The sequence below is a fragment of the Halichoeres trimaculatus genome, unplaced genomic scaffold (assembly GCF_033239565.1).
Source record: "Halichoeres trimaculatus isolate MK-OKI-2021-1 unplaced genomic scaffold, fHalTri1.1 fHalTri1_scaffold_13, whole genome shotgun sequence".
Taxonomy (NCBI): Eukaryota; Metazoa; Chordata; class Actinopteri; order Labriformes; family Labridae; genus Halichoeres; species Halichoeres trimaculatus.
In genome coordinates, this window is record NW_027437191.1 from 21,877,230 (window position 1) to 21,891,149 (window position 13,920).

Consider the following 13,920-nt stretch of genomic DNA (forward strand, 5'->3'; position numbering starts at 1 on the left):
ACACACATCACACACACACAGTGGCTTTCTCCTTGTTTTAATTGCTGCAATGTGACACTGCTTCCCACATTGGAAAGGAGAACCAGGGGTACAGGGAGTGAGAGGAGTTAGTGTTTGACCCACATCCTCCATCTGCTTGTCCATCCATCTGTCCATGTAGAGTTTAAACTCTTGTCTGAAAACAACATAAACAATAACCGTATTTATTTTGATCACAACAAAACATTTAGAAACTCTATTTAGAAACCCTCAGATAATAAACATCCTGTCTGCAGCCCTCATGTTCCCCTTCGTGTTTCTTCACATCAGAAGACTTGAAAAAAACTCTTCTTCTTCAGATCATCTGGTTGTTTTTTCACCATCTCCTGGACTAACCCTCCATTGCACAGTGATCCTGCTCATATACAATTAATGCACCTTGCTTTGGTAGAGGATGTTGTAAAGTGAGCGGGGTGTTTAAGCAGAGAAGAATCAGGGTGAGCAACAATCAATTAGTCCTTACGTCACGTCTCACTTTTGGCCTATACTCATTTTGATGATTCTTGTATAACTGAAGAAGAAAGCTTTAATGCAGGGTGACCATGTGACCTCTTTTGCCTAGACATGTCCTCCTTTTTCGTTGCTTTTCTGTACTGTTGAGCTAATAATTGTTTTATTACATAATCCAAGATAAAACAAGAATATGTGACCTCTTTCATTTGTTCACAAAAATATTGGTGAATACCTCAGTTTTTCTTTTTTGTTTACCTAAGATTTTGAGACATTATTTATATTTATGCCCACCCAATGTTTCATAAAACTTGACATTTGGTCACTGTCATGTTGGTTTTCTCACACTAGACATCTTTATGTTTGGTGGACAGGGTGGTGCTGGGCTTTTCATTTCATGGGAAATGCCACTAAATGATCCTGTGCATCATGTGACTGCAATTAAATTTGTTAAAACTGTTCTAAAAACACAGAAAAAGCAGAAAACAACATACATGGCTTCTTAATAATATTAGTGAAGTACTGTAATATTTCTGAGCCCAAATTTCTTGGAGCACAGCAATGAACATTTTTAAACCTTTATCTAACCTGGTTGGTTCTTCAAGGTTAAAGATGTTAGCTGCAAAAGAATTCAAACTGACACAGGCACACAGGGAACATTTTATTATTATTATTATTATTATTATTATTATTATTATTATTATTATTATTATTATTATTATTATTATTATTATTATTATTATTATTATTAAATACTTAATAAATTAAGGGTTGGGTATGTAACCATGTGAGCTAAAAAGGATGTAAATGAAAATAATCCGTCTTAAGGTCTCTCATTTCAGATTGAGGAACATTTACTGACACCAGCTTCCTGAATTTCAACTTATTCTGCAATCAATTCCAGGGGAGGGTGCAGAATACCCAACAAAAAGAAAAAAAAAGAAAAAAAAAAGGAAAGGTCCTGGGAGCTTGATAAACACTCCAAGGTTGCTTTATAAATGAAGGTACACCAGTGTATCAGTCTGTGGATTGCCAGAAGGCCATCCAACAACTAACAAGAGTGAGTCAGAGCTTTACAACTAGTAACACACCTCAAAGACACATGGTGTGTGCTATCAGTCATATGAAGACACTGAGGCATGCATGTGCATAAAACCCCAAAATCCAGAAGAGGTAAAGAAATTGCAGCAATTTAAAGGTTTTTACATTAAAAGAGAAACAATATCTGTTTTAAATCCGAATAATCCAAGGATTTAATGTTACCATATGTGAAGCTACTGTATCTCTTCTGTAATGGACACATACACAAGAAAATAAGATTCAAGGTAACCATATTATTTACTCTGTGTACTCTCTCTGTGTGTTCCAGATTTTCCAGATTGCCTATGTGATTGTAAAAGCAGCCAACTCACCTCGACCAGGTAACCCACACTCTGTATGGGGCATTTACGTTTCTGTTTCGACTTGTTTAGAAATTAATAGAACAATAAAATACAAGACTAATATATCATATACAGGAAAGAAAATGTTATGAGAAACACAAAGTAAAATACAAAATAAATCAGGAAGTGGCTCTTACTCTGCTTCTCTGCATGTAACTACCCCACTAACTATTAATATTTAATAGTCAATGAATTTAGGAACGAGTGTCACAGCCACTCAAAGCTGCCAATAAACATGAAAAATTGAATGTTCAGTCAATTTTCTATGTATTTTAAGTACGCTGACCTCAACACAGCCTTGGACGTCTGTCATTATTTGTATTGATCTCTCCTTCTCACCACATCACACGTCTGAAGAATCTCCTCATTATTTCCCATGCTAATATTTTTCTTCGAAGGTAACTGGGTCTTGGAGCGTTCGATAGACGGTGTGACCTTTGAACCCTGGCAGTACTACGCCATAACCGACACAGAGTGCCTGACAAGGTTCAACATCAATCCCAGGACAGGACCGCCATCCTACACCAGAGACGATGAGGTCATCTGCACATCGTTCTATTCCAAGATCCATCCTCTGGAGAACGGAGAGGTAATGTTATGTTGCTGCTGCAGAATCAGTCTCAGTTTTAACAGCTCCACTTTAACTCCTGTAATGTTTACAATCAGCTGGACCTGCAGGCAGATAGGAAACCTGAGATGCAGTTTGTCTGTGTCTGGTGTTCAGAAGAAGACAACGGACAGAGTCAAGAGAAGAATGTGAAGAAAGGCAGCCAGAGCCAAGACTGACACTTATTGCAAAGGAAGAGCTTGTTATGATGTGGTACAAAGTGTTATCTCCTGAATTTGCATCTGCGGAGTGACTTACAGGATGTATTCAAGTGTTATAGAAGGAGTTTAGCTCTGTTAAGGAACACCTGCTCTATCCTCTTGACCTGGTTGCCTGTTTATGGTCCCCCTATATTTTCAGCTCGGGATTTGAAGTACATTGCATTACATAGAGGTTGCTGTGTTGCTGTTTATTCATAAGCAACTATCACAAGGAAGAACAGAGAGAAGAGGTCAGAGAATTTGGAACGTTCAGCTTACACAGGAACACTGGAAACACAATCCTGCTCAGTTGATCAATCTCAGGGCTTGCTATCTACCCACACCCCCAAAACAAGCAAACAAACAAACAAAAAAAGTCCTAGTAGATCTACAATGTAGGCCATGCCGTTTATTTGATGCAGGCACATAAACCAGGCATTAATGGTAGAAAATATCAAGACTGAATCAATAGAAAGTTTGATTTTTGTACAAAAAACAAAGCTCCAGTTCATCAAGACCCAAACAAAATTTGTGTTCTGCTTACCAAAATAATTCAGATGGGTCTCTGGTCCGACTCTGCTCTGTTAAGACACTGGATCAAATAGGTTACTATTCAAGTCAATGTGTCAACCCCAGCTGGATCCACTCGGATGGTGTCCGGCTGCTTTTCTATTCCAGCGGGTTACAGCTGATATGCAACTGTCCCTATTTTTGCTGTATGCCAGAGATGTGACATGTCAATTCACCGTAGAGCAGATCAAGCTAGACAGGAAGCCTTGTACAAAAACCATCCGATAAAGCTAAGTGACTTTTAAAATAAAACAAACCATGTCAAAACCACTTGATATTTATCTGGACAACAAACAGACAAAATGAGTGGAGCCAGACGAGGAGTCGACAGGTTTGAGGTTTTACAGCTCAACGTGAACCAGGAGAGGGTCACCGTTGAGGTGTCCAGCTGTGTGATGTCCTGCTACGTGCCACACTGATCACACAGCCAGTTTGAGTTGACATATAGGAGAGTACGCTGTCAACACACAATGGAGTGGAGCTGGACTGGTGTATACTGCACCCTGCTTAAATGTTTGGGTGTTTGGCCTGGTTTACTCTTCTTTGTGGGATCTTTGGTGTACCCTGTGCTGTAGGCCTTCATAGCTTGTGTAGCTGCACAGAGTCTTACACAAGTAGCCTCCAAAACGCACCCATGCGTTGAAATGATGTGGACCACAAGACCTGTGATTAGTCCACTGAGAAGGACTAATATGATACTTTCTATTGTTACATCGCATATTCCCCAACAATTCTCCCCATCTGAAGGCTCCTCTCTATTCTTCCTTGTTTGTAATAGTTGCTGTATGATAAACAGCAACAGGAATCTGTTATAACATAAGATAATACACTCAAAACCCCTTTGAAGAAGCAAGCAAAAATTTGACTGGACCAGAAACAGGCGATCTGATGATCATACTGAGCAAATGGCGTCCATGCATACTGTATGTGATCCCCACGATGGCATCAGCCTCTACGGCGCAGCTACAGCATAGAATCAAAAGTCTAAACCAGGCTTTAACATTAACTTCATCCCTGGAGCAGATTGTAAGTCTCTCCTGTTCGTCCTGACTACGCTCTGAAGGTTTCCAAAGACGGGCTCTGTTTGGTTTTCCGACTAATAAACGGATCAAAGCTTTAGAAAAAGAGGGATCGCTTCAAATGAGCACATTGCTAAAATGATTTTAAACCATCAATTGAAAAGTGGAAACACACACTGACACATGTGTGTACACCGCTGTTTACTGTAGAGCAGCTTTGATCATCTGTGTGTGTGTGTGTGTGGTTGCATTGAGTATGAACAGAGGGGCAAGTCTGCTTTAACTGACATTAATGAAGAGAAAGATTACCACCCAACACACACACACACACACACACACACACACACACACACACACACACACACACACACACACACACACACACACACACACACACACACACACACAAGTGCACGGATGCAGTATAAACAAACTAATCACATATCTACAGCTCCCACACAGGCCTCTAATTGTAGACGCCTGTCTGGATGTGTGTACACGTCTACACCAGTGTGTGTATGTGTGTGTGTTAGGGGTGTGTCTGAATGTGTGTTGGTGCTTTGTGTGTGTGTGTCTGTCTGTGTCTTGCGGGGGAGCGCTGGAGGGGGTGCGAGCTGGGAGATGTCAAGAGCTGCAAGGAACGACGGAGGTGTCTGAATGTGTGTGTGAGTGTTTTTTTTGTGTGTGTGTGTGTGTGTGTGTGTGTGTGTGTGTGTGTGTGTGTGTGTGTGTGTGTGTGTGTGTGTGTGTGTGTGTGTGTGTGGTTGACAGCTCCCCAGCCGTCTGATCACAGTGAAACCATAATGAGTCGTAGGCGATGTGTCACAGCACCGTGCACATACTTTCACAATGTCACCCCACCACTAATCACACACACGCACAAGCACGCGCGCACACACACACACACACACTCAAACACACACTGACACACACAAGCAACCATCTCTCACTACTTCTAAAAGTGCAGCTTGCATCCATCAAGTGTTTCCCTCCACAAACACACACACACACACACACACACACACACACACACACACACACACACACACACACACACACACACACACACACACACACACACACACACTTGTTTATCCAAATGTCAAATGTTGGCCACACCTCTTATTTATTCTTCTTCTGCTGTTATTTAAATGTAGAGTTACTTCATTAAAATCATTTCAGTTTCTCTTTCAGACAGATTAAAGCCTGCAGGTATCTTTGTTATAAGGAGTCTTGATGAAAAAGTCTGCTCATGCTTCTGGGTCCTCTTTATATATATTTTTTGCGATGGAGTAGTTAGGAATCACAAACGTCCAGAAAAATAAAACTCTGCTTGTTATTTGTTCTTGGAGTTTCAGGGTTAGAGGTTGTGCACACTTCTGCCTGGATGGGATTAAGACATCCAACCAGGTTCCAGGAAAAAAAAAACATCAATATTGAATGATGCTACAAATCCCTGGATTATTTTAAATGTCAGCACCGTTAAAATTCATGCCATCCACTTTGTCTGCATGGGGAAGCAACACCGTGTCAGGGTTAGAGAAAGGTTGTGGGGAAAGAGAATAAACAAGGCTGAGATGCTGAGTCACTGAGTCGTGATCCTAGATAGTTAATGGAATGACTACCTGAAGTGCTCTACACCCATTTACCAATCAGCAGCCAGGGCAATTTTACCAATTTGGACATCTTGGCAAGTATGGATGATAATTTTATGTTGTCTGGAAACAAAGATGATGTTTGCATTTGGAGTTTGGTGCATTAACACATATCATCAAAGGTGAAAAAGAACACAGAAAGTGATCTGACACTAAGCAAGAGTTAAGTTTATACATTTAAAAATGTTACATATTTATCCTCGTTTAAAAAGTGTTTTACTTATTTTTATCTTTTAATTTACACTGCAATATTCAATTAAACCTGTCTTTTCTTACACTGAGTGACTGTTTTACATACACCTGTTTTATTGTCCCTTAGCCTCATTTGTTAAAATTAAGAATTCAAAAAGAAAGAAATTAGAATCTTCTGCTTACATTCAGTATTTATTATTTTGTATTTTAATCTAATCTAATGAGCAATTTCTTCTTGTTTCAACACTTGGAAACACATCTCAAGGCTTCCTTATTCCAACATTTCTCATCAAGTATAATTTTGCTGCATGGACAGATATTAAAAAATGAATCTCATCAAACTTAGTGTTTTTATCTTGTATTTAGGCTCCCCTTTTTATTGCATTTTTGTCAGCGTTAACTGAAATGAATAAGAGTACAAAAATCTATCTGAATGCTTGGCCTTGAATGATCCAACCACTGCCTTTATCATTGTTGATAATTTTTCTTCTTCATCTACATTTATTTTAAATAATGGGAAATGCTATTCAAATCATCTCAGTTTCCTCACCACCACCAGACAGAATGAAATTCTGCAGATATTTGTACATAAATATGAATAATCTAGGAGCATCTTCCCATTTAGGGAAAAAAGTGAAGCTAAATAAATGCAGATAAAAATAATCATTTCTTTTACTGTAACAGACTGATTACATCAGAGCTCACCTGTTCCTCAGGTGTCTCTTGATACCAGATGAACAGAGGTCAGTTTTCTGCAGGCTTGCGTGCTGTGTTAACATCAGCAAACTGCTTCTGACCTGGAAACATGTTCTCCATTAGGGGGCGATAAGGAGAGAATATATCAGGATGATTTTATGGCAGGATCAGGATCTGGATTTGTTCAGGATTGTTTTCATATTCAGACTTTTTTGACCTGCAGCAAAAAATATTTTTGATCCTGAATTCCGAACTTTTTTTTTCACCATTTTATAACTTTAATCTGGTCTTGTGTTTTTTTTAACTCTCACTTTTTCTCATTCTGATAAATCCATACATTTGAAGGTGTCAGCTGTAAAAGTTGTTGAGTTTCTGCTGAATTTATAGAGCTTTAGCTTTATACAAGTAGCTAATGCACAGTCCAAATGTTGTTTAGTGAGACTTTGCCAGACACACTTTGGTTTAATTGTGTTTTTGACTTCATCAAAAAGGGGGATTCTGATTTCTCCAACCATCTCACAAAACCAAACTGAAGTACCATTTACGGGTTGCTTTTTCTGTCTGTTGTCACAACTCGGCTCTTGTCTGTCTGTCTGTAGATCCACACCTCTCTGATCAATGGTCGTCCCAGTGCGGACGACCCCTCCCCCACCCTGCTGAACTTCACCTCGGCTCGCTACATCAGGCTGGTGTTTCAACGAATCAGAACACTGAATGCAGACCTCATGACCCTGACACTGCGAGACCCCAAAGACATCGATCCAATTGTAACCAGACGGGTGAGACTCAGCACTCATGAACAAAACCTTTCCTTCTGTCTTTCCTTCTTTGCTTTATTTCTTTAATCATTTCATATTGATCCCATCATGACACAGAGGCTAAGGCCTGACACATGTGCACTTGAGAGTTGCTCTTTCATCCTTTGCTGTTCAAACTGAGAAAAAACTACCAAGGAAAACCCAAAGAAATTAAATGTTAAACTAAATGTTATAAAAAAAAGCACCACACTCACAACATTGAGCCATTAAACAGCATGACTAACCAGTCTGTCACCAGATGTCTGAGACACACCATTGTGACATAATCATATCACTATGTCTAAAACTGCTCATTAACACATCCAAATAACCCTCATAATGCTTCTGTCTCTCTTTGCAGTACTACTACTCCATCAAAGACATCTCAGTGGGAGGGATGTGTATCTGTTACGGCCACGCCAAAGCCTGTCCCCTCAACACCGACACAAAGGTAAAAAAACAAACCTTTATTTCTCTCTGTGGAATTAACAACACAGCCGAGGTAACAGAGCTGCTTCATTCTGCCGAACAGCAGCAAAGAATAGCCTCAGGCTGCGGCTCTTTATCCACCACCTTTATATCAAAGTCTGTGTGTGTGTGTCGGTGTGTGTGTGTGTGTGTGTGTGTGTGTGTGTGTGTGTGTGTGTGTGTGTGTGTGTGTGTCGGTGTGTGTGTGTGTGTGTGTGTGTGTGTGTGTGTGTGTGTGTGTGTGTGTGTGTGTGTGTGTGTGTGTCTGCAGGGGACACAGGTGACACAGTGAAGCCTTGTCTCCCGTGTCACTCCAAACAGTGGAGTGTTTGATACCAGACACCTGATCTTTCTCTGTCTCACACACACTCACACACACTCAGACTCTCACGTTCCTGTGTCCTTTACATGTCCCGATGCTGAACCACGAGGACCGACCCAGGTGTGACACTGGTGTCTGGTCCCCTGTCGATGATGTCACTGACTCTCAGTGATGTAGAATGAGCTCCAATTTCTTCCTTTTCTGTCTGGTTAGCATCACATTTCATTTTTTAGGAACCTATTTTGCTGCAGTAAATCTGTTTGCAAAAACTAAAATGTGCCTAGAAATCTTAAGTTAGCTCTGAAAAGGCACAGTTGATACAAACATGCAAACTTTAGAGCTACTCATAAGGGACTTTTTTTTTTTTTTTTTTTACAAAAAATAAATAAATAAATACAGAAATCCTTTTCTTTAGCAGAAAGGGCAGATCTTGATTCTCACTGCTAAACTTTTCCTGCCTGTGTGGTGTTGTCTTGGGATTTTGCCATATAAAGATTAGTCTGGGAGTCCATGGTTGCTAACAAATAACATTTAGAAACAACCAGTTTTGGTGCTGATAATTTTATTTTGAGTTTTGGAATATGAACAGGCAATATATATACAAGTGAGACTATTTTGAGATCACCGAAAAAGTCCTAAAAGGCTCTTAAAAGTATTAAAATTCTTTCTTTCTTAAGGGTCAAGTAACTTTGAGAAGCTCTATTTCAACCATGAAAATGTTCTCTGTAGTGAGTCAGTGTGGTTTGAGATACCTGTTTTAAAACCCCTCCATGTTTCATACAGTAGGTGTCTATGGATGGATGGATTTAATATTTATTGTCAAACACAAACAGTAGTTTTCTTTCTTTCTTTCTTTTTTTAATTTTATCAACAGCGCTGGAACTTGTTTTCCTGGTTTTCTCTCGCCCTCTGATCCCTCGTCACATCTCGCTCCTCAACTTTGATTCGAGCTCATCGGTCTGAGCAGCGGAGTCCTTGGCATGTGTTCAGAAAAGCAGGAGAAGGTGGAGACCCGTGAGATGATTTGTTGATGATCGTGTAAAGAACATTTGTTGGGATGCATGCTCGGTACAAAGGCAGCCTGGAGCCAGAGCTGTAGCGCTGCGTCTCACATAAAAGGGGCGAATCCACTCGTGCCAACAAATCTGAAACTTGGCTCTGGCTCTGCTATTGTGCTTTTCTCCTCGCAGTTAAATCTGGCACCTTCTCCACATCAGCCCATTTACAGAAAGACAGAAATTGAATTACTGAAGCTCAAAGTTGGCAAATTTTCTTCTTGGTTTTGTTTGACTGTGTTTAGTTTTGTTTTATTCCTCTCCTGGGAGAGGAATAGTGAACCCATTTGCTACCGACCAACAAGCTGGAAAGTGAACCATGTTTTTATTTTCTGCTGCAGTCGGCTCTCCTGTGAATTCATTATTGTTTGATAAGCTCCCAATAGATCATGCATATTGGTAATTACCTGTTTCTGCAGTCTGCTTTTGCACATTTATATGGATGTTTTATTGCATCAAGTGACAGAAATTCTCTGGTTTATAAAACTGAGGATGTAAATGATTTCAGTTAAACTAATTTAAATAAGAGAGTTGATATTTCAGCTGGAAAAGCAGCTCAATGTGTAATTTAATGTTTTTGACATTTCATATGAGTGAGCAAACACCAAAAATTCCTTTTAGTGGATTTTTTCACTCTGCTATCCATGGCTGGTAGCTGAAACAGCTCTACAAAGAGGAGCATTACTGAAAGGGCAACACATGTGGAAGTAAATAAGTACTGAGTAAACTGACACATTCCCACCAAACAGAAATTTAAAAAAGTGGCTTTGATTGATTAAACCACTGTTTACTTGTTGCTGTAACTTAGCTTACTGCTTGTCTTTTGAAGGGTATTTTCAGTGTAGTGAAGCTTGGTTTAACGTTAAGTATCAGGTAGCTTAGATTCTTATATTTTGCAACCACCTTCCCTCATACTGAGTCTGACTCGTCTTGTGCACATCAGAATGGAAAAGATTTTAGCCACTTATGGTTCCGGGTAGCATATATCCTCATACTTCTCTTTTGTCTTATCCAAATCACAAACTGCTCTGATGATATGTGAGCACAAAACTGCTCACAAAGATCTGCAGGTTTGTGAAGTTTTGCTTTGCTTTTGCACATTGTGCATGATAGCATCTCCACTCTGTGCTGCGTAAAGCTGCACTGTGTGCTCTCATCCTGACCGTGCCAAATTCTATCCTGTACATGACGAGTTAGATTGAGAAAAGAAGGCCATGTTTTTTTAATTAAATTAATAGATAAAAATGAACAAACTTCTTGTCATAATTTTTCATTCATCCACTTTCATATGATGGGTTTGGTAATCCCAAAAGTAAATCTCTTTCTACTCTTTACACATGCCACCTACCTAAGTCCTGAGTTGTTGCTATTTTTGAAGCACTTTAATATAACTCTAAAGACTGGCAGCCCTGTTTTTTTTTTTTCTTTTTTCTTTTTTTTTTTTTTTTAATTTGTTTGTGTATTTATTTTCAGTCCCACTTCTTTGTACTACTAATTTTTGACTTAGTTAGTCTGAATAAGTATCCTGTGGTATTCCATTTCCAAGAAGTTAGACTCTGTAATATTAAAATCTGTACATGTGATATCTCTCTGCAAAAAAATGAGATGTATTTGAATACAAAGCAAAAAACAAACACTCAAACAAACAAACATACAAACAAGAAATGATTTGAATATGCAGCGGTTGATCTCAGACAGCTCCAGACAGATGCAACTGCTGATTATTAACATAATAATTCATTTAAAGTAACATTAACAGTTTTTTTTTTGTACAGAAATGTTACTTTTTAGAAAATCCAAAGCTGGAAATGTCTACACTGTCAAAAAGTTTGAGTGTAACATTGACTTTAGTCACTCTCTCTCAGCAGACTGTAGATAGTAGGGGTGTCCTGATAACCTTCAGATACAATACCACCTTAAATATTGGCTGATGCAGAAATCAATCTGACACAAAATCAGCATAAATCATACATACCTTTATTACTTATTTTGTAGTATGGAATGTTAAAAAAGGCTTGATCAAATGTTATTACTCAGACTCAATGATGAGGTTAGTCATATTAAAACGAAAAACTTGTGCGTGACAAGTTTTGCACTCAGCTGTAACATGTTTTCAGACTTAAACAAAAAATATCATGACACACTCATCACTCCTTCTCTTAGCTACTTTGTTAGCACCTTAGCACACATTGTGATCATGTAGGCTTTGCATGCTGGATAGAAGTGCAGGAGCAGAGTCTGAAAAGGACTGCTTGTATCAAAGAGTTAATACCCTAGATTTTAGATGCAGGTTGATATTATCCCATACTGGGTGTATGGTATTTTTGCTGATATCGGACCAGTATCTAATATTAATATCAGGTGGGACACCCCTAGTAAATAGTTCCCTCTAACTGTGCCAGGCTGTTAACACAGGTGTCAGTGAATCAGGTGTTATTTGTTTTGGAGCTTAGTTGAATAGAAAAAGGGTCTGTTTTACTGAAAACAATGGAATGGTTTTCTTACACTGGAAGTTCCAGCTTGATGTGGCTATAAAGAAACTTCACTTTGATCACCTTTTGGTCCTGATATTTGCTTGGATTAAGAATAAAAATGGCTTCAAATGTACAAACGTACAACCTGCATGCAAAGCGTGCATGGAGTTTTCTGAAATCGGTTTGAAATGAGATCCCATAATTTTGAAATTTGCATATTAATATTTCTCTGACTTTCTGACAGATTGTGTAGAAAAAAGTTGTGATTTGAGTTCTGTGATGAGTCAGAGCATTTCCAAGTTTAGCATTCGTGTTGATGATCAGCTTCCAGGAAGTAAACAGTTCCTCGTTCAGAATTACTGAAGAAATCTGTGAAACTTTAGCAACATTTATGTGTTTTTTTTCTCCTCTATTTCTGTGTGAATCTGTGTGTGTGTGTGTGTGTGTGTGTGTGTGTGTAGAAGTTTAGCTGTGAATGTGAACACAACACATGTGGGGAGAGCTGTGATCGCTGTTGCCCTGGTTACAACCAGCAGCCCTGGATGGCAGGAACCTTCCACACTCGACATATTTGTGAGGGTAAGAAAAACACGACATGAGTGCAGATTACACTCTTAAATCACGCAGAGATGCTGACAAAAATTCTGCAATCCATCCAGATACACAACTTTTTTAACTTTTCATCATTCCTATGATGCTGAGGAAACAAAATTTTAAGATTTGGTAACCTAAGTACTCAGATATCACATGTCAGGTTGTTAAAATGCTGTTTTATCTGCTTCCAGTCTGCCTATAGCCCACATGAACACAGGTTTAACAGATTAAAGCCATCAAGCAGCACACTTTGATTTATATTCTTGTCAGCCAATCTTTGATATAAGACTCTATAAAGCCATCAGAAGTCACCTTTGCATCCATTAACCTCCATCATCCGTGTGGCAGCAGAGCGGCAAGGTTGGAGGCGCCCACCTGTCATCATAAAACTGGTCTTAGAACATGTAATCTTCATTTTATTTCACACAGGCTGCACCCTCTAACATGCTCTGTGGTCTTAGCGGCCTGATAACGGCCTCCTCTGCCTGACACTGACACAACAAAGAGGTTAAAGAGGAGGGGTTTAAGGTCCAAGCTGGCAGAGTATTAAAAGAGCAGTCCATGATGGAAAGCAGGATACTGAGTCCATCGCATATTAGAGCAGAATTGTGACTGTCTTTGTGTGTGTCTTTAGAGTGTAACTGCCACGGTAAAGCAGAGGAGTGCTACTTCAATCAGACCGTCGCAGACCTGTCGCTCAGCTTGGACATCCATGGTAAAAACAGAGGAGGAGGTGTCTGCATTGGCTGTCGAGACAACACGGATGGCATCAACTGTCAGACATGTGCTGCTGGATTCTACAGACCGACAGGGGTACGTCATAAACATCCTTCTTTTAAACTCTCTAGGATTAAAAAGTTGTTAAATAAGCTGTTTCTGTTCCTTACCTGCCCAGGTGAGGCCTGAGGAGGACAACCCCTGCATCCCCTGCTCATGTGACCCACAGGGTTCTGTCAGCCAATCATGTGTCGCAGATTCAAACCAGGCTACACCAAGTGCGTACATCTATTTTTCAGTCTCTCAGTGAGTTCGAGGGCTGAATCCAAATGTTCACTCTCTTTGGACTCCTGACCTGAGACCTCACCTGACTTTAGTTGTTCTCCTGTAACCTGACAGTTGGTGAATGTGTGAGACTGCTGGCAGCCTGTAGTAGAGCCTGCAGACAAAAACATGGGGATGCATTTTGATTTCCTTCACTTGATTTGGCCTTAAAGGGGTGTTTCAGATCATTTTTAAAAGGGGGTTGTATGGGTTGAATATTACTAGTTATTGTATCAGCAAAAACAAATACTGATCACCTCAGTTGTATCTCATCTGATCAGTTGGAGGCAATTAAACCA

The 13,920-nt window shown here is 39.6% G+C and overlaps 1 protein-coding gene across 1 annotated transcript in view; it reads left to right on the plus strand.

Annotated features, from left to right (window-relative positions):
- lama2 (laminin, alpha 2) overlaps nt 1–13,920 on the plus strand; it is a 248,340-nt gene that overhangs the window by 75,704 nt on the left and 158,716 nt on the right. Inside the window, exons 4-10 of the mRNA XM_074684978.1 lie at nt 1,859–1,910; nt 2,330–2,520; nt 7,470–7,649; nt 8,029–8,118; nt 12,448–12,565; nt 13,215–13,393; nt 13,476–13,575. Of these exons, the coding sequence (XP_074541079.1) occupies nt 1,859–1,910; nt 2,330–2,520; nt 7,470–7,649; nt 8,029–8,118; nt 12,448–12,565; nt 13,215–13,393; nt 13,476–13,575 (910 nt within the window). The remainder of the gene's footprint in view (nt 1–1,858; nt 1,911–2,329; nt 2,521–7,469; nt 7,650–8,028; nt 8,119–12,447; nt 12,566–13,214; nt 13,394–13,475; nt 13,576–13,920) is intronic.